At 48.3% G+C, this 25268-nt stretch overlaps 1 protein-coding gene across 5 annotated transcripts; it reads right to left on the bottom strand.

Annotated features, from left to right (window-relative positions):
• Positions 1–11314: 11314 nt before the first annotated feature.
• Positions 11315–23898, bottom strand: LOC100278902 (uncharacterized). 5 transcript variants are annotated; one of them, XM_023301866.2, is made up of 13 exons: positions 23737–23898; positions 23452–23546; positions 23263–23345; positions 22749–22824; positions 22585–22652; positions 16950–17037; positions 15849–15964; positions 15653–15736; positions 14014–14160; positions 12866–12974; positions 12645–12764; positions 12352–12457; positions 11315–11798 (listed from the first exon to the last, which is right to left on the bottom strand). In XM_023301866.2, the coding sequence occupies exons 2-12, from the start codon at positions 23537–23539 to the stop codon at positions 12384–12386; spliced, it is 1053 nt and encodes a 350-aa protein (XP_023157634.1). In that variant the 5' UTR covers positions 23540–23546; positions 23737–23898; the 3' UTR covers positions 11315–11798; positions 12352–12383. The 5 variants fall into 5 exon arrangements, with proteins under 5 accessions (XP_023157634.1, XP_023157635.1, XP_035821695.1 ...); XM_023301867.2 differs by having other exon boundaries at positions 11315–11742; XM_035965802.1 differs by having other exon boundaries at positions 23634–23744.
• Between the last annotated feature and the right edge of the window lie 1370 nt (positions 23899–25268).

Below are 25268 nucleotides of genomic sequence, written 5' to 3'. Positions count from 1 at the left end.
AGGTCGAGTTCAAGTGGACCCAGAAATGCCAAGAGGCCTTTGAAGCGCTGAAAGGGAAGTTGACAACAGTGCCTGTCCTAGTCTTGCCTGATGTGCACAAGCCCTTCTCGGTGTATTGTGATGCTTGCTACACAGGTTTGGGATGTGTGTTGATGCAAGAGGTAAGAGTTGTGGCTTACTCGTCCCGACAGCTGAAGGTTCATGAGAAGAATTACCCAATCCATGATCTAGAGTTGGCAGCAGTGGTTCACGCACTGAAGACATGGAGGCACTATCTGTATGGACAGAAATGCGATGTTTACATAGACCACAAGAGTCTGAAGTACATATTCACTCAGTCAGAGTTGAATATGAGGCAGCGAAGATGGTTAGAGTTGATCAAAGACTATGAGTTGGAGATTCACTACCATCCAGGCAAAGCAAACGTAGTGGCAGATGCTTTGAGCAAGAAGAGTCAGATCAATCTGATGGTCGCTCGTCTGATGCCTTATGAGTTGGCCAAAGAGTTTGACAAGTTGAGTCTCGGATTTCTGAACAATTCGCGAGGAGTCACAGTTGAGTTGGAACCTACCTTGGAGCGGGAAATCAAAGAAGCGCAGAAGAATGATGAGAAGATCAGTGAGATCCGGTGACTGATTCTAGACGGCAGAGGCAAAGATTTTCGAGAAGATGCAGAGGGTGTGATATGGTTCAAAGACCGCTTGTGTGTTCCCAATGTCCAATCCATTCGGGAGTTGATTCTCAAGGAAGCTCATGAGACAGCCTATTCGATTCACCCTAGCAGTGAGAAGATGTATCAGGATCTGAAGAAGAAATTCTGGTGGTACGGAATGAAGAGGGAAATCGCAGAGCATGTGGCTATGTGCGATAGTTGTCGAAGAATTAAGGCAGAGCACCAGAGACCAGCTGGATTGTTGCAACCATTGCAAATCCCTCAGTGGAAATGGGACGAAATCGGTATGGATTTCATAGTCGGATTGCCTCGCACACGAGCCGGCTACGATTCCATTTGGGTAGTAGTGGACCGTTTAACCAAGTCAGCCCACTTCATACCTGTCCAGACCAACTACAGCAGTGCAGTATTGGTAGAATTGTATATGTCTCGGATCGTTTGTCTTCATGGTGTGCCAAAGAAGATATTGTCAGACAGAGGAACGCAGTTCACCTCTCATTTCTGGCAGCAGTTGCATGAAGCCTTGGGCACACATCTGAATTTCAGTTCAGCTTATCATCCGCAGACAGATGGTCAGACCGAAAGAACCAATCAAATTCTTGAAGACATGTTGAGAGCCTGTGCGCTGCAGGATCAGTCCGGATGGGACAAGAGATTGCCTTATGCAGAGTTTTCCTATAACAACAGTTACCAGACCAGTTTGAAGATGTCACCATTTCAGGCGCTCTATGGAAGGAGTTGTAGAACTCCGTTGCAATGGGATCAGCCTGGAGAAAAGCAGGTGTTTGGGCCAGACATTTTGCTTGAAGCCGAAGAGAACATCAGGATGGTTCGAGAGAATCTGAAGATAGCGCAATCGAGGCAGCGAAGCTATGCAGACACAAGAAGAAGAGAGCTGAGTTTCGAAGTCGGAGACTTTGTCTATCTGAAAGTGTCACCGATCAGAGGAGTCAGAAGGTTCGGAGTCAAAGGCAAGCTAGCACCCTGCTACATTGGTCCGTACCAAATTCTCTCAAGGCGTGGAGAAGTGGCCTATCAGCTCAGTCTGCCAGAGAATTTGTCTGCTGTGCATGATGTTTTTCATGTGTCTCAATTGAAGAAGTGCTTGCGTGTGCCAGAAGAGCAGTTGCCAGTGGAAGGTCTCGAAGTCCAGGAGGACTTGACCTACGTTGAGAAGCCAGTGCAGATCCTTGAAGTTGCAGATAGAGTCACCCGAAGGAAGACCATCAGAATGTGCAAAGTTAGATGGAATCACCATTCAGAGGAAGAAGCAACCTGGGAGCGTGAAGATGATCTGTTGGCTAAATACCCAGAACTCTTTGCTAGCCAACCCTGAATCTCGAGGGCGAGATTCTTTTAAGGGGATAGGTTTGTAACGCCCTGAATTTGGGGGTAGATTTTTTTCTTCTTTTCCCTCACCAAATTCAGGCGTTACCCTTTCCTTTTCCCTTTCCTCCTCGCTAAACCTTAATCTTTTCCAAAGTTATAGCAGGTTTTGGCTTTAGACCTCGTGTAAAGCAAAACCTTAAAATACTTTATTTTGTGTGATGCACCATGCCGAACCATGCATACTTTTTGATTGTTTAAAAATGTGAAAGCATTCATCTAGAGGAAATTAGATTTTAGAAAAAAAAAGAAAACCTTTTCTTCTCCTCTTCCCCCTCCTTCCCCATTTTCGGCCCAGCCGCCCCCCTTCCCCCGCGTGGGCCTCGCGGCGGCCCAGCCGCCCCCCTCCCTTCCCGTCGTGGGCCGCCTGGCGGCCCAGCCGCGCGCCCCCCCTCCCCCTTTGGGCCCAGCCGGCCCAACCGTCCCCCCTCCCCTTTTCTTTTTCCAAAAATCCCTCCCCGCGGGCCTCGCCCGTCATCCCCTCTCTCTCTCCCTTACCCTAACCCTAGCCGCCGCCGCCTATCCCCTGCCCTAGCGCCGCCGCCGCCGCCGCGCCGTCCTCCCCTCCGGTGAGGTTTCTCCCTCCCCCCCTCCCTCCTCTCCTCCCCTCCCTCCTCCTTCCCTCCCGTCGGCGTCCCCCGCCCCCGCGCCATGGGCACGCCCGCCTCGGCCCCGGCGAGCTCGGCCTCGGCCCCGGCCCCGGCCGCCCCGGCCTCGCCCGCGCCCGGCCGGCTCCGCGCCCGATCGCCCTCGGCCGCCCCGCGCTCAGCCCAGCCCGCTCGGCCGCCCTCCCCGCCCCGCCCCGCCCCGCCCCTGTCGCGCTCGGCCCCGGCCTCGGCCGTCCCGCGCCCGTCCTCCCCGCGCCGCTCTCCGGCGAGCTCGGCTCGGCCGCCCGGCCTCGGCCGCCTCGCCCCGCTCGGCCCCGCCCACTCGGCCGCCCTCCCCGCGCCGCCCTCGGCCGTCCCTGGCCCGGTCGCCCCCGGCTCGGCGAGCTCGGCCGCCTCCGGCGAGCTCGGCCCCGGCCCCGGCCACCCCCGGCTCGACCGCCCTCGGCCGCCCGCGCCCGACCGCCCTCGGCCCCTCGCGCCCGGCCGCCCGCTTAACCGTCCGCCCCTCGCCGCGGCTCGACCGCCCCGCCTCGGCCACCCCCGGCCCCAGCGCGCCTCGCTCCGGCGAGCCCGCCCCTCGCCGCGCCCCGACTGCCCCGGCTCGGCCGCCTCCCAGCGAGCTCGGTCGCCCCCTCCGGCGAGCTCGGCCGCCCCGTGCCCCGGCTCGGCCGCTCCCGTCGCGCCCCGGCTCGGCCACCCGCCCCGCGCCCGGCCTCGCCCGGCCGTGTCCTCGCCCGGCCGCGTCCTCGCTCGCCCGTGCTCGCTTGCCCCGGCGCGCTTGCCCGCTCGCCCCGGCTTGCCTTGCTCGCGTCGTGACGGCCCCGGCGTGGCCTCGAGCTCGGCCCAGCGTGCCTTTAGTGCGCGGCTTTGAGCTCGGCTAGCGCTCGGCCCCGACGTGCGCACGGCTAGTTCGTGGCGTGTGCGTGCTCGCGTAGTGCGCGTGCCTTGGCACGACCCGTCGTGCTCCGTCTACCCCCAGACGCCCCGTCTACTCCCCCCGTGTCCTATGTGCGCTAATCACGTGTTTATATTAATAAGATAGGAGTCTCAATTTGGAAATTGGTTACGTTAGTTAATTTGTATAGCTAATTGCCTAACTCATTTAATGTTAATCTACTAAAAGTGGCCACGTTTACATTAGTGCATGTAGCTAATTTTTTTGTTAGAACCAATTGGAATTAGAACACGTGACGTCTAGTTATTCATCAACCCATAGTGCGTCTCGGGCATAAGCTTTAACTCTCGCGAGACCTTTTCTCATTTCTTTCTAACTGTGGTGAGTTCATTATCGTATGTGATATTTTATGCATATTTACTTTAATTGTTCTCTTGTATGGTGTACTGTTTGTTTCCTAATTTGAATGGATGGATGTATGTATGCTTGCAATCGCATAGAGAACGATCCGGTTGAAGAGCCCGAGGAACTCGCAGGAGAAGCCCCTGAGCAGCAGTCGGTTGGTGGAGGCAAGTGTCCCTTGACCTATCTCTGTCCTATTCATTCTTTAATTCACCTCCTGCATTACACCTTTATACTTAAGGATTGACTAGCTTTTGTGATCCATGTCCTTGTTCACCTATTTGGGTTGGATTATTATGGTTTAGCTTTATGCTATTGCTTAACTCTAATCAATGAACATGATGAGATTATCTATGATACGCTGTTTTCCCCTCTTTTATTATGATGTTATACTTGTGGTCTTCAAGGGGGCTCGAGCGGTTTCTCGAGTGCCTCTCCATAAGGACCTGTTCTATGGATGACCGCCCGGGAAAACAGTGCAACCATGAGGGTGGAATGGGATGCCCTTAGCTGAATAATTAGAGGATCCGGGGTGTAGATCACTTAGCCGTCGTGCCGTCAATGGGGCTCGGTGTATGCGGCTCGCTCTGCCAAGTTTGGGTTCGCCCCTTGGGGAGGAGTGCGGTGCATTTAGGAAACCTAACGGGTGGCTACAGCCCCGGGGAATCTTTGTAAAGGCTACATAGTGATGCCCTGCTGGGTCACCTTGGTAGTGATCAATGGAGAGTCATGATCTCCGGGCAGAAAGGGAATCACGGCTTGTGCGTAAAGTGCACAACCTCTGCAGATTGTTTGAAAACTGATATATCAGCCGTGCTCGCGGTTATGAGCGGCCAAGGGAGCTCCAGTGATTAGTGGTACTTAATCAGAGACACTTTGGTTTACAGGTGGCAATGAGACTGATGGTTCTGGTTATGAATATGGTGCTGGTAAGTGGTATTCTTTCCGTTTGGAAAGGGTACATCGGGCTAATAACTTGGGTTAATGCTAAAACCTGGCTTTCTATTAGTAAATAATAATCTGACCAACTAAAAGTAACTGCTTGACTTATCCCCACATAAAGCTAGTCCACTACAGCCAAACAGGATACTTGCTGAGTATGTTGATGTGTACTCACCCTTGCTCTACACACCAAACCCCCCCATCCCCAGGTTGTCAGCATTGCAACCACTGCTCGGGAGAAGATGAAGTTGTGGAAGGAGACTTCCAGGAGTTCCAAGACTACGACGAGTTCTAGGCGTGGGTTAGCGGCAAACCCCCAGTCGGCTGCCTGTGAAGGCCGCGTTTATCTACGTTTCTTTTCCGCACTTTGATTTATTGTAAGGACTATATGGACGTCTCAGACGTATGATGTAATCGACTATTATTTCCCTTTTAATACTATTTTGAGCACTGTGTGATGATGTCCATGTTATGTAACTGCTGTGTACGTGAATAACTGATCCTGGCACGTACATGGTTCGCATTCGGTTTGCCTTCTAAAACCGGGTGTGACACTGGCGCACCGGACACTGTCCGGTGCACCACCGGACAGTCCGGTGCTCCTAGTCTGAGCAGAGTCTTGGCTGCTCGAGCCAAGACAATTCCAATTCGATTTTTCCTGTTTCCAGCACTTAGACACAATACATTAGTCTCTAAAACAATGTACTAAGTCTGAGAAACATACCTTTATCCTTGATTTGTACTTTGTCCACCATTTTACACTTAGGCACTTGTGTTGTACACTAAATCACTAAAATACTTAGAAATGGCCCAAGGGCACATTTCCCTTTCAGGTTCGTGTGGTGTCGTGGCCGTCGGAGGAGCGCTGGAGCCTGGCGGAAGGACAGCTGTCGGGGCTATCGAGTCCTTGCTGACGTCCTCTTGCTTCCGTAAGGGGGCTGAGAGTCGCCGTCGTCATAGAGCGTGTGGGGTGCCATCATTACTTGTCTGGCGGAGCGAGCCAGATGGGACGGCGGTCTTGTTCCCCGTAGCCTGAGTCAGCTTGGGGTAGGGTAATGATGGCGCCTCCTGTTGACGTGGTCGGTCCGTGCCCTGGGTTGGGCGATGTGGAGGCTCCTCCGAGGTCGAGGTCGAGTCTGTCTTTCGAGGCCGAGGTCGAGTCCGAGCCCCTGGGTCGGGCGAGGCGGAGACCGTCGGCTGAGGCCAGGGCTGAGTCCGAGCCCTGGGGTCGGGCGAAGCGGATTTCGTCGTCTTCCGGGGCTGAGCCCGAGTCCGAGCGTTGGGGTCGGGCGAAGCGGAGTTCGTCGTCTTCCGGGGCTGAGCCCGAGTCCGAGCCCTGGGGTCGGGCGAAGCGGAGTTCGTCGTCTTCCGGGGCTGAGCCCGAGTCCGAGCCCTGGGGTCGGGCGGAGCGGAGTTCGTCGTCTTCCAGGGCTGAGCCCGAGTCCGAGCCCTGGGGTCGGGCGGAGCGGAGTTCGTCGTCTTCCGGGGCTGAGCCCGAGTCCGATCCCTGGGGTCGGGCGAAGCGGAGTTCGTCGTCTTCCGGGGCTAAGCCCGAGTCCGAGCCCTGGGGTCAGGCGGAGCGGAGTTCGTCGTCTTCCGGGGCTGAGCCCGAGTCCGAGCCCTAGGGTCGGGCGAAGCGGAGTTTCCCATGGCGCCTAGGGCCGAACTTGGCTGCTGTCAGCCTCACTCTGTCGAGTGGCTCAGCAGTCGGTGCGGCGCAGGCGGCGCTGTCCCCTTGTCAGATCGGTCAGTGGAGCGGCGAAGTGACTGCGGTCACTTCGGCTCTGTCGACTAGAGGGCGTGCGTCAGGATAAAGGTGTCAGGCCACCTTTGCATTAAATGCCCCTGCGATTTGGTCGGTTGGCGTGGCGATTTGGCCTAGGTTGCTTCTTGGTGAAGACTGGGCCTCGGGCGAGCCGAAGGTGTGTCCGTTGCAGGAGGGGGGCCTCGGGCGAGACGTAGATCCTCCGGGGTCGGCTGCCCTTGCCCGAGGCTGGGCTCGGGCGAGGCGCGATCGCGTCCCTCGAATGGACCGATCCTTGACTTAGTCGCACCCATCAGGCCTTTGCAGCTTTGTGCTGGTGGGGGTTATCAGCTGAGATTTAGGAGTCTTGAGGGTACCCCTAATTATGGTCCCCGACACCCTTGGATGCACCCTTCTGGGAGGTACTCGAGCCAAGCTTGAGCCGATTCTATTAGATGTATGTGGAGGTGCTGGATGATCAACATGTCATCACTCGCCCCTGCTATGCGGTAGGCAAGGCGGTAATCCTTGAGCCCAACAAACATGTTGGTGGTTCCCTCGTATTTGCCGATGTTGGACAAGGGCTAAAACTGCCTTGTAAACTCAACGGTCCGCACGACATGACCAAATGTAGGAGTGAAAATGGGTCGGGTATACCCATCAAATACTTGATACGGATAGTAAAAATACCCGTTTTCGGATATGAATTCGGGTATTTTTATACCCGGGACGGATATGGGTAGTACCCAAATACTGCACCTTCGAAATCGGGTAAGATACGGAGCGAGGACTATCCGGATTTTGGGCACCCGTTTTTACTTTTCTGTATAATATGTTATAAAATCGTAACTTTTAGATATATGAAATCGGATGAAGATAAAATTTATATGAAAATCATAGAGCTCAAAGAGATCTACAACTCTATAGTACATCACATTTTGTTTGAACAAATCTTTACGTCGAAATTATTTAAATAATGTCCAAATTTATATCAAATTAATATATCTTCTCCAACAACGAGTGTTCCCTTGTCTTCTCCCTCTGTTCTCGCAAGCATGTGCTGATAACTTGTCGTTGTAGTGTAATTGAAACGAGATCGATGGAATGGAATGACACCAACTGTTTATTATTGAAGGGTGATTACACAAACAGGGATGCAAGCCAAGGGACATGCCCTTTGGCGAGGTAACACTGTCGCACCCCTTGGAGAATTGATGACATGTTTCATTTTCTAACAATATAAACTAAGGGTTTGTTTGTTTCTGCTTATAGATTATATAATCTGGATTATATAATCTGCATTATAATCTAGATTATACAATCCAGATTATAATATGTCTAGATTATAATCTATATGTACATGTTTGGTAGTTTAGATTATACAAACGTAGATTATTCACAAAGACAACAATATCTTATTTGTTTATTTAATATTTAGTATAGTTATGACATTCTATCACTAGGAATAGCAAGAGGCGTGGTAGCGCGATGAACTGCTAGCAGCGGTAAAAAAGATTGGCACGAGAGGCACAATGGAGAATTTGATCGTGTATTAGGTGAGGAAAAAAAGGATGACATATACTGTAATTTCTATTTACATAACCATGAGTAGTTGGTCTTTTGCCAAAAATAATCTCAAATAAGCTACTCTTAGCAGATTATCTCAAGATTATGATATTATCATAATCTAGGTTTTAAATTATATAATCTGGATCCATAATCTAGGTGTTTGTTTAACTGCCGGATTATTTACGTTAGATTATATAATCTGTAGAGATTATAATTCGAAACAAACATGACCTAAACATATTGTTTAAGATGGTCAAAGTCTTACTCAACTAACACGTGTATTTATCCATCCGCGTTTAGGGGCAGTTGGTTCGTGCGGTGGTGGCACCGCCGGGGCCGGACCGTTCAGTGTGGTGTCAATGACCTCACGAGCGTCGCCGTCTCACCGTCCCCGTGGCGCACGCCCGCCCGGCCCGCCCGATCGCCCATATGCTTGGATTCACTCCGATCCTCTCCCTCCGGTCCCCAACCCCACGGCTCGGCGCCACTCGCCGCCGTCCGAGGAAACCGATCTTTGCACGTGGTTTTTCTTTGCGCTCCTGGTACTGGAGGCGCAGGCGCGCGAAGGCATCGCGGTTCGACTGGGTGCGTGTGCGTCAGAGGCTCAGTCAAGTCACGGCCCTGAGCGGGACGGAAACAGTGGTGGCGCGCGCTCTAGCTAGCATCCCGCTGGCGTCTGGTTGCATCCGTCGCCGATGGCAGGCGACAGGAACAAGGAGCCGGTTTCGGAGGTGTGGCCACCAAGTCTCGTGCGGTCGTCGCTCTCTGCTCACGTCCGTATGTGGTGGTGCTGGCATGTGGCATAGGTCGATCGGCAGCCGCCCGCACTCGGAGCGAAGAGGTTCTTTTCTAGCAGCGGCGGCGGCGCCAGGCCACTGGAGCCTCACAGTGACGCAGACGCTACTACTAGCTAGCCCGCTGAACCGTTCCTGTGGCAACGGGGGCTCTCGGCTTCGGACCGGAATGCTCGCGAAGAGAACGATGGCTGGACCTGGACGCATGAGTTATGACAGCATCCTCTGCCTCCTCCTGCTGGTAGTCCAGCACTATTCCTAGAACAAGGTCACTGTCCATGGCGGCTTCTTCGGTCTACGCAGTGGTATGTGTGTCACGCACCTCTGGTTCCTCTCCGGCCGTGGCGGCGTTCTTTATTTGACGTGTAGCACTGTAGTAGTAGACCGATGGCAGTAGCAGTGATCCATTTTGCATCCGGTTCTGACAGGTGGGCGAGTCTCACTTTCACGGCGTTCAGTGTCCGCGAAGACTGATAAGATAAGGCGAAGATAAGTACGAATGGGAAACCGTGGTCCAAGGTCCAAATCCTAGTCCTTGGGCGTGTTGGGGGGCTTGGGGTCAACAGGCTCGACTTGCTGCTGACTGGCCGGAATAACCCGATCGATGCCAAGTTTGAAACGACGAAGTCGGCTCCAATCCCCGGATTAATCTTCACTGCTTGCCTGTTTGGTACGGCGGCCGAAGCCATCGCGTTTCTGTTTCTGCACCATCCGCGGTGCAGCTCAGAAGGATTGTTTGGTCACTCTTGAGATTTGAAGCCTCAAGTCTAGACACATGCATGCATGCATGCATATGTAATTGATTCCAGACTCTGGATGGAGGGAACACGAAAGAATGGTATGTGGTCTTCCCTTCTTCGCAGGAGAACCGACAAGTGGACCGATGAAAAATATGAAATCTCATGAATAATAAATAACGGCACATCTCAAGCAAATTCTTTCATGATAGAGTAGGCGACCGTTCAACAGTTTTGGTGCGATGGGACTAAGGGTGAAAACGGCCGGTAACGGTCGAAAAAAACCTCTCACCGTTTTCACCCGCATAAATTTTTGTTCGGTCGAAATCGGTAAACGGGAAAGTCGGAAACGGATAACGGTCAGTAAATTCCGGTATATCGAAAACGGATAAATCCGAGCAAAATAGCTCGAAATTGATCGGGAAACGGTAACTGTAATCGGAAAAGCTCACAATAAACAAATCCTAACCACACAGATGTTCATTCACATCCACATACAAGTCTCATTCACAAAAGTACACAAAACACAATCTTGTCCACATATAATTGGTCATACACTTATACATGTCCACTCTTAAATTTTAACACACAACACATAAGTCTTAAAACACGATTGTTCATTCACATTCACATACAAGTCTCAACCATACAAATATACAATACATAGTCATGACCACACATAAATGATCATACATGTTCACTAAAGTTTTAACCACATAGTATATAAGTCTTAAACACGCGATACATAAACTAGAAATCATGTGGCAAATCGTCTGGATCACTTGATATATCTTCTATGACATCTAAAACCCTAATCTCTAAACCCTAACGGGTATAGTCTTGCCTTCTTTGTTTTTTTTTTTGTGGATCGGGAAAATACGGGAAAATACCGGATTTTCCCGAGAATTCCGAAAACGGTCGGTAAATATGTCTCATCGTTTATCGTACCGTTTTTTGTAACAACACATCATGTTTCCGTCCCGTTTTCCGTATATCCCGAAAAATCTGAAAACGGTCGGAAAAATCTGGTAAACGGTACCAAAAATTTACCGAATTTTATCGACTATTTACATCCTTAGATGGGACAGGGTTAATCAAGATCGAGTTTACATTTCAACTCCACTGATTCAGTCCACAATAATCAACGGGTCCGTGGCTGACTGCGGCAGACTAGACTAGGCTTCCGCTCTGATGACAGGAACAGGATAAGTCGGCTATTTGGGCCGGCCCATGGGCTTCAAGCCTAGAAACGTGAACGATCAAAGAGATATCCCCTACCAGACAATCAAGGCCATCAACATGACTTGACTAATGATAAAAGGAAGGTCAAAACCCATGTGTGTAAACTCTCAGGTGTTGAGCCTTTTCTTTCATTGCACAAGGTTTTTAATGAGACAACACATGCAATACAATTAACAGATGCAATGCCCTCTTTTATCAAAAAGACAAAATTTGTAGTGTTTTTTTCTCACTGATTTTTTAATGAAGCTTTTAACGTGCATATTATATTATGTAATCGTCCATGCATATCGTGGTAATCGTCCAATGTTATAAAATATGCATATCATAGTAATCCTCCAAGAAATATCATAAAATAAAAAAATACAAACTCTATTTTTTATAATAAAAAAAGAGGAAATGAGGGATTCTAATCCCAGTCCCGTTTATACAAATGTTCGTCCTTGACAGCACTATATATATAATAGCTCTCTATATATATGGAGAAGCTCTATATCACAATGATCAATGTTCAGAGGAATTAAAAAAAGTCTCTGTACCTCGTTTGTGTTAATCATGACTCGTGACGGAGAAATAAATCATACAGCACTACAACAGCGACGTGCTTCACAACAGTAACGACTCACGAACTCTTCTGATCCTTGGCAGTTGAAGCATGACATCTTTCCTCGCTACTACTTCATTTCATCGACCTTTCCTCAAATACTGCTACTCCCCCGGACAGCCTTGAAGCATCGCAGGGCATGCATCTACCTGAGGACAGGAGCGAATGCAGCTCGCAACACATGTCACATGCGACGAAAGTCGTCCTATAAATAAAGCATCAGGTTGCTATTACAGAGCACACTGAAGCTACATTTGTATTGATTTTTCACAGAAAACTATTCTGGACCCACGCTTTCTTTGCATACATATTCCTCATCAAGTTTTACAAAACTGTAGTCCGTGGACTTTGTGTCAATTTAACATAACTGATGATAAAGTTAGTCATGTACGGAGAAAATAAAACATGCAAATCAGCATGGCTTCATCCGTTAGCTTGGGGGCAAAGGTCCGTCTATTGGCTTCATTAGAGCACCTCCAAGAGACTAGTTAAATGACTCGTCAAGCCAAATTTTAGCTACTCAACAATAAAATAACTTTCCAACAGACTAGTTATCTAACTCGCTAAGCTATCTGACTCTCCAAATCAGCTCTCTCACTAGCCAAATTTGACTAGCCACCTGACTAGCAAAACTAGATAGATAGTCTGTTGGAGTGAGATGCTATATATATAATGTAATCTTTATGAAAAAATAAATAGAGAGTTAAATAGAGAGCCAAAAATAAAAAGTCTCTTAGAGATGCTCTTAGCCACGGTACCAGCTGTTTTCCGCCTATCATGAATTGTGCAGTTACCGCAGTACACTTCTGGTCTTCGAGTTGGTGACTGACTCGACAAGCCGGTACATCCATCGGTCAAGCATTCCTGTATAACAGATATCAGTAAGAGCTTTGTAACAAGCAGTTAATTATAACAATGGATTTATTTTCTAAGCCTGCTTGTCAGTACCACGTTGCATGCATTGCAACTGACGCTACCAGTGAATCTGAGTCAGGAAAAAAAATGCAAAATGCAGAAAGATAGACAAGAAAACTATTGGGTGCAAGCTAACCTGTCATGGCAAATGTGCCACCAAGAACTGCACAAAGGCGAGTTATAAAATGAAGGAAGTTCCTTCTTTCCTCTTTGATGGTGACTGTAATTGGTGAGAGATCATACAGGAAGTACACCGCTACATGAAAAAAAAAACGCTTCAGCTTTTAGAATAGATGAAGATAGCATGCTTCAAAAGGAAGGGAGGGGGGGGGGGGGGGGGGGGGGGGGGGTAGCTACCTGGCCAGGCCCTCTCAGTTGGGCGAATGGGAAGAAAATACTCCGTGACAGAATACTGATTTGTTGGCAATATTTTCTTTGACAGATATTTGTACTCAGTCGGAACAACCTGTATATCAATTGGACAAAAAGTAGAGAGCTTTCTCACAAGCTATTACAAGTCACATCAACTAGTAAGTATGCACTCTACAGATGTGGTGTACTTGATCAAATCAACTCAACAAACGTTAGATCATTTGAGATCGGAAATATCAATACAGCACAAATTAGCTCGTTTTTTATGAGGAAGATGTTAGTTTGAAAGGTCAAGTAGTGCTCAAAACTGGATATCTTTCGGTTTTTAGGATCAATGCTACAAAGAGACAGGAATATTAATGGATATGTTAGCCATAGAATCGAAGAAGCGTGGATGAAGTGACATCAAGCATCTGGTGTTCTATGTGACAAGAGGTACCGTGGAAGATAAAAGGCAAGTTTTATAGACGACGATTAGACCTTATATGTTACATGGTGCAGAAAGTTGGTCTACAAAAAGACGACGGGTGACATGTTCAGCAGATACATGTTACGGAAATGCATATGTTGCATTGGATTTATAACAATAAAAGAGACTGAGCCTAAAACAATGATATACATGACAAGCTAAGGGTAGCACCAATTACAAAAAAAAAAAAAAATCTTGTCCAACACTAATTGATATGGTTTGAACATATCCAACAGAGACCTCTAGAAGCACTATTGCATAATGGAATCCTAACGCGTGATAGTAATAGAGAGGCAGTGGAAGGCCGAAGTTGACATGGGATGAGGCAGTAAAAGGAGACTTGTAAAAATGGAATATACCCAAAGATTTAGCCCTGAAAAGGAGTACATAGAGAACAACTATCCACATGCCCGAACCTTGATTTGCGGCTTCTGTTAGATTTCAACTCTAACCTACCCCAACTTGCTTGGCACTAGAAGACTTTGTTGTTGCTGCTGCTTTGATGAACTCATATCGTGATGTGAATGTGAACCTTTGTCAAACTACCTAATTCCCTTCAAGCTTTATTTGCTATATTTCCTAAATGTTGCAATTTGGATGTTTTTTCATGCACTTGTGTCACCTTGATATAGTGATCACAAAGGCTAGATGATTGACAACTCACCTTGATATAGTATTTGAAGGTTCCACTTGTGTCATGAAGTATCCTTGAAGTATCATCCAGTGGGTTGTCAATTCCTGGATACTTTGGGCCAAATGAGAGCTCGTGGATAACATGACTGACGTTTACATGGCTTGACCCTTCAAAAATCTGCATAAAAACAGTACTCGGTAAGCTGTATTAAATAACCAGTTGAAAAAGTATCAAGAATGTCAATTGCAGTACAAGGTTGCACAGGAGCACTCTATTAAGGGGTAATGCAAGAAAGCAAGTCTGCCTGTTTACATAAATAAGAACATCAAAATCGACAAAAGCTATGATTTCTTTAATGCAGATGAAACTATTTATATCCACAAAAACTGAGACATTGCAAGGAAAATGATTCTAATTCGGAAAAAACCCAGCTGTGAGGTAGCATATGCCCAAAATAGAAAAGAACATACTTCGTGTTATTTTTATATAAGTGGAAAACACTAGGAAAAAAGACGGACGGGGAGGGAAAGACCGTCCTCCCGGTATTATATTAAGAAGAGACCGAAATATGGTCCCGGGCGAGAAAACTTGAACCCTGGCCCCCATCACTAACGGGCCGATCAACTAACCACTGTGCAACGGCCCAGCCGGAGGGTGGAGCACAGGATTCCGTTCCCTAACCACTGTGCAATGGCCCAGCCGGAGGGTGGAGCACAAGATTCCATTCCCCGAGAGCGGGCAGGGCACAACGAGGTGATTTTTTAACCAAGCCTGAAATTAGCCCCCGAGGGGGATCGAACCCGATATCTGGAGTGCTACTCGAAAGCCTTAACCATTACGCTAGAGGCCCTTTCGCAAAAACACTGGGAAAACAATGCCAATGGAAGAGCGGTGGTTCTAAAAAAACCTAATTAAACTTACTAAACCTGAAATGGACCCCTAGCATCTTGTTCAGGGCCAGGGCGTCCTATAAAACTCCGATCATGGCTAGGCAGTGTGCGTAGGCGTGGCAGTGCTTAAGCAGCACAGCAACATGAAAAGGCAACAGCCTGGCTAGCTTGATGGGCTATGTGTGACCACACCAGCTGGCGGGCACGAAAAAGCACACGGAAGAGCTAGTGAAAAGGGGATCAAAATTGCAAGTCTCTTTACTACTTCTTTCCATGTTTGCAAAAACTGGAACCAAAATTGCCTGAATGTGTTACAATACAATTTCTTCTGAGATTGAAGTTGGCCATCTAATCTGAGCCATATGTGTTGTCAGGAAAAAATAAATAAAAATGCACAGACACCTAATCATGTTTAATCTCCATTTAGTCCATCTAGACGCTAGGAAGTGGCCTAGCACCTACCGCATTTTGGAACCTGCCTCAGAAGAAACCATATCATGTGATGGTCAGAATAAGCCGGTGTTCAAGAGAATGAGGTATCAACTATCTTTTGCTCCAATGACAGTTTTTTATAGTTTCCTAGTTCGCTTCTTATTTTTCTCTCCTTTTTATTTTCATATAAATTTAGTGTTTTTCTAATATCACAATATCGCAAGCATTATAATTAAGTTTTTAGCAGCTTAGATTTTAATCTTATGTAAAGAAAGTACACATACTTCATAATCAAAATGTACAAAGGGTAGAATAACTTTAAGTATCTGGAATTTTGGATTACTGACCTTTTCAGCAACAAAGATGTTCAAACCATGCACTGAGATATGGAAGTTACCAGCCACCCTCTGCACATCCAACGTCCCATAGACCTGTGAAAATTGTGGACACAGTTTATTAGCAATGCCATAAAATGCAATTCACAATTACAACCTGTAACGCCATTCTGTAAATTAAATAAGAACCAGTAGATGAATAACATACTCGACACCCTTCACCATTTCCCAGTGCTTGTTTGACACTCTTGATCATTTTCTGTGCTTCTTCGTTGAAGGTTTGTTCATGCTTCTTTTGTTCATCATGATGCTCCTGTTCGTGGTCTGTTCATGTCCAACCATCATATGAGATATTCCAACTGAAACATCTTTGGTCCATCAATTCAGTTTGTTATATTTTATACAGGTTTTACCATGACAATCAAGACAGAACATATGCTTCTCCGTCAATTATAGATTACCAAAAAGGTGCAGTTTTTTCTCTTCTGGAAAAGGAAACAGCTAGGGACTTTCAGCTTCTATGGAGGTAGGCACTGCGTTGAAGCCTGAATCACCAGGGTAACCAATAACACCACATGCTAACTGGCCATATTTACAACAGAAAAATATATTTAAGTTGCAGCTGCACTTTTCCTACATCTAATGGCAACATATCTATCTAATATAAAAAGGATTAGAGTGCTAGCATGCTAATATCAAATCCTGTCCATCGGATCCACCACACCATCTACGGCTGAGTGCAATCCCACCTAAGACTATTTTCTAAGGAACCCCTGCGTTTTTACAAAATAGGGTGCACCGTCCCCAGGTGGGATTGCACTCAGCCGTAGATGGTGGATCCGATGGACAAGATTTGACGTTAGCACCATATTCCTTTTTTACACTAGATATGTTGCCACATCTATTTATATCTATAACTAATAACTAGTATTAGAGATAGAAGCAACTCTTCCAACGGTCCTTTTTTTACTTCCCGCAATGCCCTCACGCCCCTCCCTGTCGCATACTCGCATGTGACCCAGACTCACCATCCGTGCCGATATGAGTTACAACATCAGCATGTCCAGCAACAGTACAAAGTCCAATTCCAATACGAATTGCAACAGATGAAATAAACATTGAATAAATCCCCAAGCCGCAAATTGCCCATGTAACTATGTAACAAGCTGTACATTCCGTTGCTACGCATGTGTATGTTTGCTAGTTGGGTAAAATAAGAAAATGACATACATGCTGCAGATAAAAAGTATTTCATATGGTAATTATTACTATTTGATGCTTTTCTGTCCTTGCAGGAAGAAGAGTATACCATGATCATGATGTGCCCCATGCTCCTTTTCAACTAGGTCAGACAAGTACTCTGTACCGATGATATGGCCATGCTTGTCCAAGCGAAGCTGTATTATGCAAATATAAAGGAAGAGAGAATATTGGACATTAGAGAAGGCAGCTAGGACATTTTTTCCCACAACAGTCAACCGGATTTCATTATTGTACCAAACTTACAGCATTCAGTAGGAATCGTTCCAGCAAATCTAAAGAGTAGCAACAATAGTTCCCCGATGCTGATCACCCAGGGATCAGTATTAGGATATGTATCTATCAGGATCAATCAGAGCCTGATTAGCAATTGATTGTAATCCCCTAGATTGGCTAGCTGCCTTGTATAGACTAGGATTACCTTCTATCTATAGCCTAGGACTGTTTCCTTGTACAGGGAATAGCCTTCCTTACATGTACCTTCCATGCATGCCTATTGGCTATATGACAGGCTCCCCACCCTCAATGGGTGTGTGGTGATTCACTCCATTCTTCCCTTTCTACATGGTATCAGCTCTCTAGATCCTGCGCCTATCTCCCTGCTGTGCGCAGCGCCATCTCCTCCCTGCTGCGCCGCACCTTCTCCCCCCCACCTGGTCGCCATGACCGATGCCACCATTCCTGCCCCCGCCGTGTTTGTCGCCCCCTATGCGACGATCAATGTCAAGAACCACATCCCGGTGACTCTTGAACTGGCAAAACCCAACTTCAACCAGTGGGAACCATTCTTCACCTCTCTCTTCGGAAAATTCGCTCTCCTCTCGCATATCGACGGACTGCAGGAAGCCCGTCCCACCGATCCTTCTTGGGGCATCGCCGATGCCTGCGTCCGCAGCTGGCTTCTCGGCTCGGCTGGGCCCGACGTCATCGGCCTCGCCGCGGCTCCAAACCAGACTGCGCGCGAGCTCTGGGTCGCCATCAAGCGCCTCTTCGAGGCCAACAAGGCTCCACGCGCCATCTTCCTAAGCCACGAGTTTCACTCGATGACTCAGGGGCGACTCCTCCATCAATGACTATGCCCAGCGTATGAAGGCCACTGCCGACGCGCTCCGTGATGTCGGTCGCACCATCACCGACGCGGAGCTCGTCCTCAACCTCCTCCGTGGCCTCAACCCACGTTTCGCCAGCACCGCCGACAACATTGCCGACTCACACCCGCTGCCGGACTTCGCCACCACTCGCGAGAAGCTCGTGCTGAAGGAACTCCGCCTCGCCAATGAAGGCATGGTTGCGGCCCAGACGGCACTCCAGCATCGTGCAGCACCAACTGCCGCACCACCCCCACCACCAACAGCGGCGGCTCCACTGCCAGTAGACAGGGCGGTCACGGCAGTAGCTCCAGCAGCGGCGGCAACCCAGGTGGTGGCGGCGGCCGCTGGAAGAAGAAGGGCAAGGGCGGACCTCACTCCGACGGCGGTCCCAGGTTTCCAGCCGCCCCTGGTACTGCTACCCCCCTTGGACCGCTGGGGTTCATCAGCAGCCCTGGCGCCCGCCGGCGCCGACCCCAGCCTAGCGCAGTCCTGGCATCCTCGGCCCCTTCACTCAGGCTCAGGCGCACACTGCGCTCGCCCCTGTTCAGTCCTCCGACAACCCTGCTCAACCAATGGCAGCGCAGGGCGGTTGGGATCAGGCTGGCCTCATAGCCGCACTGAATCAGATGTCCCTCCAGGGGTCCTCTCCTTGGGTCCTCGACACTGGCGCCACAGCTCACATGTCATCTTCGGCTGGTATACTCCTGTCCCATCTCCCCCCTCCTTCATTCGGCATCACCGTTGGAAATGGCACCACCATACCCATCACCTGTCGTGGTACATCTATACTATCCTCCCCCACCTCTACCTATCGTCTTAACAATGTTCTTGTTGCGCCTGCACTTGTGCGCAATCTCTTATCTGTTCGTCAATTCACTCGTGACAACTCTTGTTCAATTGAATTTGACGCTTATGGTTTTTCTGTCAAGGACAAACAGACGAGGCACGTGACTCTTCGCTGCAATAGTGGTGGCGACCTCTACACCTACCCCTCCACCACAACTCCCTCCTGCAGCCTCGCCACCACGTCGTCTCTGTGGCATCATCGCCTCGGCCACCCCGGTACCTCCAGCCTCGCCAAACTTCGAAGCATGTCGGTCATTTCCTTCAATAAAAGCTCGCCATGCCTCTGCCATGCCTGTCAACTTGGCAAGCATGTGCGCCTTCCATTTAGTCATTCGACATCTGTGACTCATGTTCCGTTTGATTTACTTCACTGCGACGTATGGACATCTCCCGTGCTAAGCAATTATGGGTTCAAGTATTACCTTATTATACTCGATGACTATTCCCATTACTGCTGGTTCTTCCCACTTCGTCACAAATCTGAGGTGCACCGCCACATGATTGAATTCATTGCATACGCTCAGACCCAGTTTGGTACCACGCCTAAATCCTTCCAAGCCGATAATGGGACCGAGTTTGTCAACCGCGCCACCACTTCCTTCCTTGCTAGCCACGGCATTACTCTCCGCCTTTCCTGCCCCTATACCTCACCACAAAACGGCAAGGTCGAACGCATGCTCCGCACTACCAACAACACCATCCGCACCATGCTGCTCCATGCGTCCATGCCACCTCCATACTGGGCTGAGGCCCTCACAACAGCAACATACCTCCTCAATAGGCGCCCCTCCTCCTCCATAACCAAATACCTCACCAAATTCTTCATGGCATACTCCCAGATTACGCTTCCCTTCGCATCTTCGGATGCCTCTGCTATCTAAACCTCACTGCCACCTCCCCTCACAAACTCGCCCCTCGATCCACTCCTTGTGTCTTCCTCGGATACCCATCCTCTCACAAGGGCTATCGCTGTCTTGACATGTCCACTCGCCGCATCATTATCTCGCGCCATGTTATTTTTTATGAGTCTGTGTTCCCATTCTCGGTTGCACCGGCGGCGGCCTCCATGCCGTCGTCACTTGATTTTCTGATGCAGGACCTCACCTCCTCGACGGCTCCTGCAAACACCCATCCGTCGCTCGTTGCTAGCAGCGAGGATGATCTCCAGGTGTTCCTGGACCCGGCCATACTTCAGCTCGGCCCCCGGGTTCACCCTGTGGGCGGGCCACAGCTGGGCGCTCATGGACCCCAAGTGGGGCAGCCGGCGGCTCCCCCGACTGATGGTCAGCGCTTCGGCAACACCTACACCCGTCGCGCCCAGCCCCCAGCAGCACCGGTCACCGCGGAGGTGGCTCCTGTGGCTGCTGCACCTTCAGCGCCACCAGCGGCTCCAGCAGCTCGGCTCCTCTCTACTGCAGCGAACCGGCCTGTGACACGCTCACAGACCGGCTCCCTTCGCACTGTCCAGCGCTTCGGCTTCTCCGCCTCCGTCGCCTCGCCAATCCCGACGAACTATCGCAGTGCCCTGGCCGATCCAAATTGGCGTGCTGCGATGGCGGACGAGTACAAGGCATTGATCGACAACGACACTTGGCGCCTCGTACCCCGGCCGCCTGGTGCGAACATTGTCACTGGCAAGTGGCTGTTCAAACACAAGCTCCACTCCGACGGCTCCCTCGCCCGGCACAAGGCACGCTGGGTCGTTCGTGGCTTCTCCCAGGAGGAAGGCGTCGACTACGACGAAACATTCAGCCCGGTCGTCAAGCCGGCCACGATCCGCACCGTCCTCAGCATTGCTGCGTCCCGAGACTGGCCCATCCGGCAGCTCGACGTGAAGAATGCCTTCCTCCACGGCAACCTCGAGGAGACTGTCTACTGCGAGTAGCCGAAAGGATTCGTCGACCCCGCTGCACCTAACTCTGTCTGTCTGTTGCAGAAGTCCCTGTATGGGCTTAAGCAGGCACCGCGCGCTTGGAATCAGCGCTTCTCCAGCTTCATTCGCAGTATTGGCTTCACCACCTCCAAAACGGATGCCTCCCTGTTCATCTACAAGAATGGAGACGCCATGGCCTACCTCCTCCTCTACGTCGACGACATCATCATCACTGCATCATCGCCGGCTCTTCTCCGGCACGTCACCTCCCGCCTATCGTCGGAATTTGCCATGACAGACCTCGGGGATCTTCACCACTTCCTCGGCATCTCGGTGACACGGGACAACGGTGGGTTGTTCCTCTCCCAGCGGCAGTACGCCGTTGATCTTCTCCAGCGCGCTGGCATGTCTGAATGCCACTCGACAGCTACTCCGGTGGATGCCCGGACCAAGTTGTCTGCCTCCGAGGGCGCTCCAGTCGCCAACCCCTCGAAGTACCGGAGCCTCGCTGGTGCTCTCCAGTACCTCACTCTGACCAGGCCGGACCTGGCCTATGCTGTCCAGCAAGTCTGCCTCTTCATGCACGACCCTCGCGAGCCGCATCTTGCGCTAATCAAGCGCATCCTGCGCTATGTCAAGGGCTCCCTGTCAGCAGGTCTGCACTTGGGACCCGGCGCCGTTGATCAGCTCACAGCCTACTCCGATGCCGACTGGGTCGGCTGCCCCGACACACGTCGCTCCACCTCCGGCTTCTGCGTCTACCTCGGCGACAATCTGGTGTCATGGTCGTCCAAGCGTCAGACGACTGTCTCTCGCTCCAGCGCCGAAGCAGAGTACCGTGTTGTGGCTCATGCTGTTGCTGAGTGCTGCTGGCTGCGTCAGCTTCTACATGAGCTGCACATCTTCATACTGCGTGCGACCGTGGTCTACTGTGACAATGTGAGCGTTGTGTACATGGCAGCCAACCCAGTCCATCACCGCCGCACGAAGCACATCAAAATCGACATCCACTTCGTCCGTGAGAAGGTAGCTTTGGGGCAGTTTCGTGTTCTTCATGTTCCGTCTACACACCAGTTCGCCGACATCATGACCAAGGGTCTGCCCGTACAGCTCTTCACTGAATTTCGGAAGTCTTTGCGTCCGTGATCCTCCCGCTCAGACTGCGGGCGGGTATTAGGATATGTATCTATCAGGATCAATCAGAGCCTGATTAGCAATTGATTGTAATCCCCTAGATTGGCTAGCTGCCTTGTATAGACTAGGATTACCTTCTATCTATAGCCTAGGACGGTTTCCTTGTACAGGGAATAGCCTTCCTTACATGTACCTTCCATGCATGCCTATTGGCTATATATGACAGGCTCCCCACCCTCAATGGGTGTGTGGTGATTCACTCCATTCTTCCCTTTCTACAATCAGCCATCAAGAACTCAACACTACCGAACCAAGCAAAGCATCTAATGAGTAATGACATAAGAAAAAAGGCGGCCTCCAGATACATGGCCCATGCCACAGAAGCATGCAGGCTGGAACTCCAAAAGGAAACTAGGCAACTAGAATATCGAAACATAATACATTTTTTGTGGGATTGGGAAAACAATTGAATGTGGAAATACATATTAATACCATTGTTTACACTGCACCAAGACACAAATCAAAGCCTGTAAAAGTACATATCTTCTGCATCTGAACATTAACATATAAAAAACAACTTGCCATCATAATCTATTGGTTGCCAGCTTCTACCTGGTGAGCATATGCACTCAATAATACTTACAGGTGCAGTGTTTCTTTGTTAGTTCAGCTACTGCATTAATTTAAAACAATAGTACCCATGCCGGAAGGGATGATTTTTTTCAAAGAGAAGAAGTTACCTTCCAAATATTTGTATGCAAATCAACTTCATGTTTCCCAGACATGTCAATTGCATCCACACTCAATACTAAACAATTAAGACAAAGACAGATATGTCAAAGATAATGTAATGCTTGTCACAAAGTACTTATGGGTGAACTACTGAATTTAATCAATAACTGACCTTCACATGGCAAAGAAGGAAATGACATGTTGACATGAATTGGCAGAGTCTCTCCTCGTTTTAGATCTACAGACATCTGCAGACAATATCAACTGGTGAAGGGTTCATGATACAGTTTTTGAGAAGGATGAGCTCAATCTCAATGAAAAGAAAATGATTTTACCATAATCTCATCAATGATAATTAACAGAAACTACAACATCAGAAAACACATGAGTAGTTGAACAAGGAAATTGATTTATAATCATGTTTCATATCAAAAAAATGAATTGCCATAAATATAATTCGTTGATCAGGTTGCTGGATGATGCTTGAACTCATCCCCCACATGCAAACCAGAATTATCTCGAAAAATACATGGAAGCATTTACTTTGGATAAGGCCCTATTTTCTACAGGCATATTCACAGTGCGTGGGAAAAAAACTAAGGGAGAACAAAAGTATATGTGAATATTATATTGAGAAGTTGCATATAGCAGTCAAACATGAAAATATAAGCTGTGACCAATCATACCTGATGCACTGTGTATGTGGTGAGATAAAACTGCAGCTCATGTACAAACAGTGTAATCATTATAAGTAGCCCAAGAATTGTCACTGCCAAGATATAGATGATTTGCTAATTAAATACAAACCTCAAAACTATATACTTAAGCGATTTTTTGCAGCAATTACAGAACAATAGGGTCCCCATATATCATACCAACAGCACCAGAGTAAGTCTTCTTCAACAAGTGTTCCTCCGCATGTGGAAACGCATTGAGGCTCTTCAAAGACGGTATCCTCGCCATCTTTCAGCTGCAGGGCGGATCCAGTAAACGGCATGGGTGTAAGCATGTACAGCCGATAATTTTGCAAAAGAATTGAAGTTAGTAGGCATAATACATGCATATGAACTAGTAATCAGATCAGATCCGAGCACGAGAGTAAGTTAGGGTTTGGGTGCTCAGTTTCGCACAGCGGTAAGGGAATAAAGGGGACGACGTACCTGGTGATGCTCGTCGCCGGCTAAGGGGCCCACGAAGACCTGGGCACCAAACGTGGGGCAGCAGCGCCGGTCGCCGAGTCGCCGCCAAGAGAGAGAGGAGAGAATGTACGCTCGGGGTAATGGAAATAAGAGGAAAGGGCAGTCGCGGGCTCCCTGAAACTTTTTCGGACTCTTTTTTATATAATTTGGAAACCCGATTTTCATTTTTTTAGAAATTAGTTCATTTTTTCTTTAAAATAATAATCCTTTGAAAAAGATGGTGTTCTCAGACTATCACTTAGGTTTTTTTATAATTTTATTATTATTCATAAGCTCTGATTACATCTCGTCCCACTAATTAGTCGTGATTAGTCGGTCTGATCGATTTTAGTGCTCGATAAGGGGTAATGATTTGATTAGGGTAGCTGATCATCCTTATCGTCCGCCTAATCGCAATTTATAGCGATTAATCGCCGTGTTGGGCGATCAGACGATAAGTCTCGTAGTCCAAAACCATTTTAGGCTTAAATGCTGTCTGGGAAGGCTAAAGGACGCCCAGACCTTTCATATACAGTCTGGGAATGCTGTCTAAGAAGGCTAAAAGTCATTTTAGGCTTAACAACAGCTGAGCAGCAACAACCTGTCTTCTACGGTTCTACCTCTAGTCCTGCACGATGACAGTCACAACGAAAATGATATCAAGAGCCAACTAAAAATGACCAAGATATTACAGAAAAAACGATTGATGATGAAGAAGAATCTGGAGCTGCTGGTGATCGGTTCAAACTGGATGATGATCTCACATAGGTGTTGCCTTCTTGGACCTTGGTCATAGTCTACTACTCTACTCGTCTAGTAAGTTGTAGACTTGTAGTTTCATAGTCTTATATAAACTTGTTGATATTGTGCTGTTATTGACTATTTTAATATTTATACTGTTGCAAGACTCTTACTATATATATATATATATATATATATATATATATATATATATATATATATATATATATATATATATATATATATATATATATATATATATATATATATATATATATATATATATATATACTGGAATACACCGGACAACCAGAGGGACGATTAGGGTCGACTAATCGTCCTGATCGACGCCTACTCGCGACAAATCGCTTGATCGACCAGTGCCTTCGATTTTCAAAACTGTAATCACCCGTTTTATTAAAAAAATACAAGTTGTTATTTATTTTGTTATAATTTGTTTTATTACTCAAGATCGTATGAGTGTGACTTGAAAATCTATATTTTCGAATAAATATTTTTTAACGGAGGGAGTATATGCTTTAAAATAGTACTCTTGTCTCTTTTAAATTATTTTTATTTTTCTACATTCATTTCTTATCTGATCTTACTACCTAAATTGATCACATTGTCTCTCTAGTATATCTTAGCTGAATCAATCGAAGGGACACATAACGCACCCACACACTAGTGCCCACGGCCCACCTCGCTCCTGTCTTTTTCTTCCTTTTTTTCTTTTAGACGTTCAACAGATGGTTTTTAATAGTTTTGGTTAT

Source organism: Zea mays, chromosome 3 (assembly GCF_902167145.1).
Source record: "Zea mays cultivar B73 chromosome 3, Zm-B73-REFERENCE-NAM-5.0, whole genome shotgun sequence".
NCBI classification, from domain to species: domain Eukaryota; kingdom Viridiplantae; phylum Streptophyta; class Magnoliopsida; order Poales; family Poaceae; genus Zea; species Zea mays.
This window is presented reverse-complemented; position numbering and strand designations above follow the sequence as displayed.

Coding starts and splice junctions, on each gene's coding strand:
- LOC100278902 (XM_023301866.2), bottom strand. CDS start 23,539: ATGGCGAGGATACCGTCTTTGAAGAGCCTCAATGCGTTTCCACATGCG. Junction 12,975..14,013: donor CCTTCAAATACTATATCAAG/GTGAGTTGTCAA, acceptor ATTGATATACAG/GTTGTTCCGACTGAGTACAA. Junction 12,765..12,865: donor AACTGAGAGGGCCTGGCCAG/GTAGCTACCCCC, acceptor TTTTTCATGTAG/CGGTGTACTTCCTGTATGAT.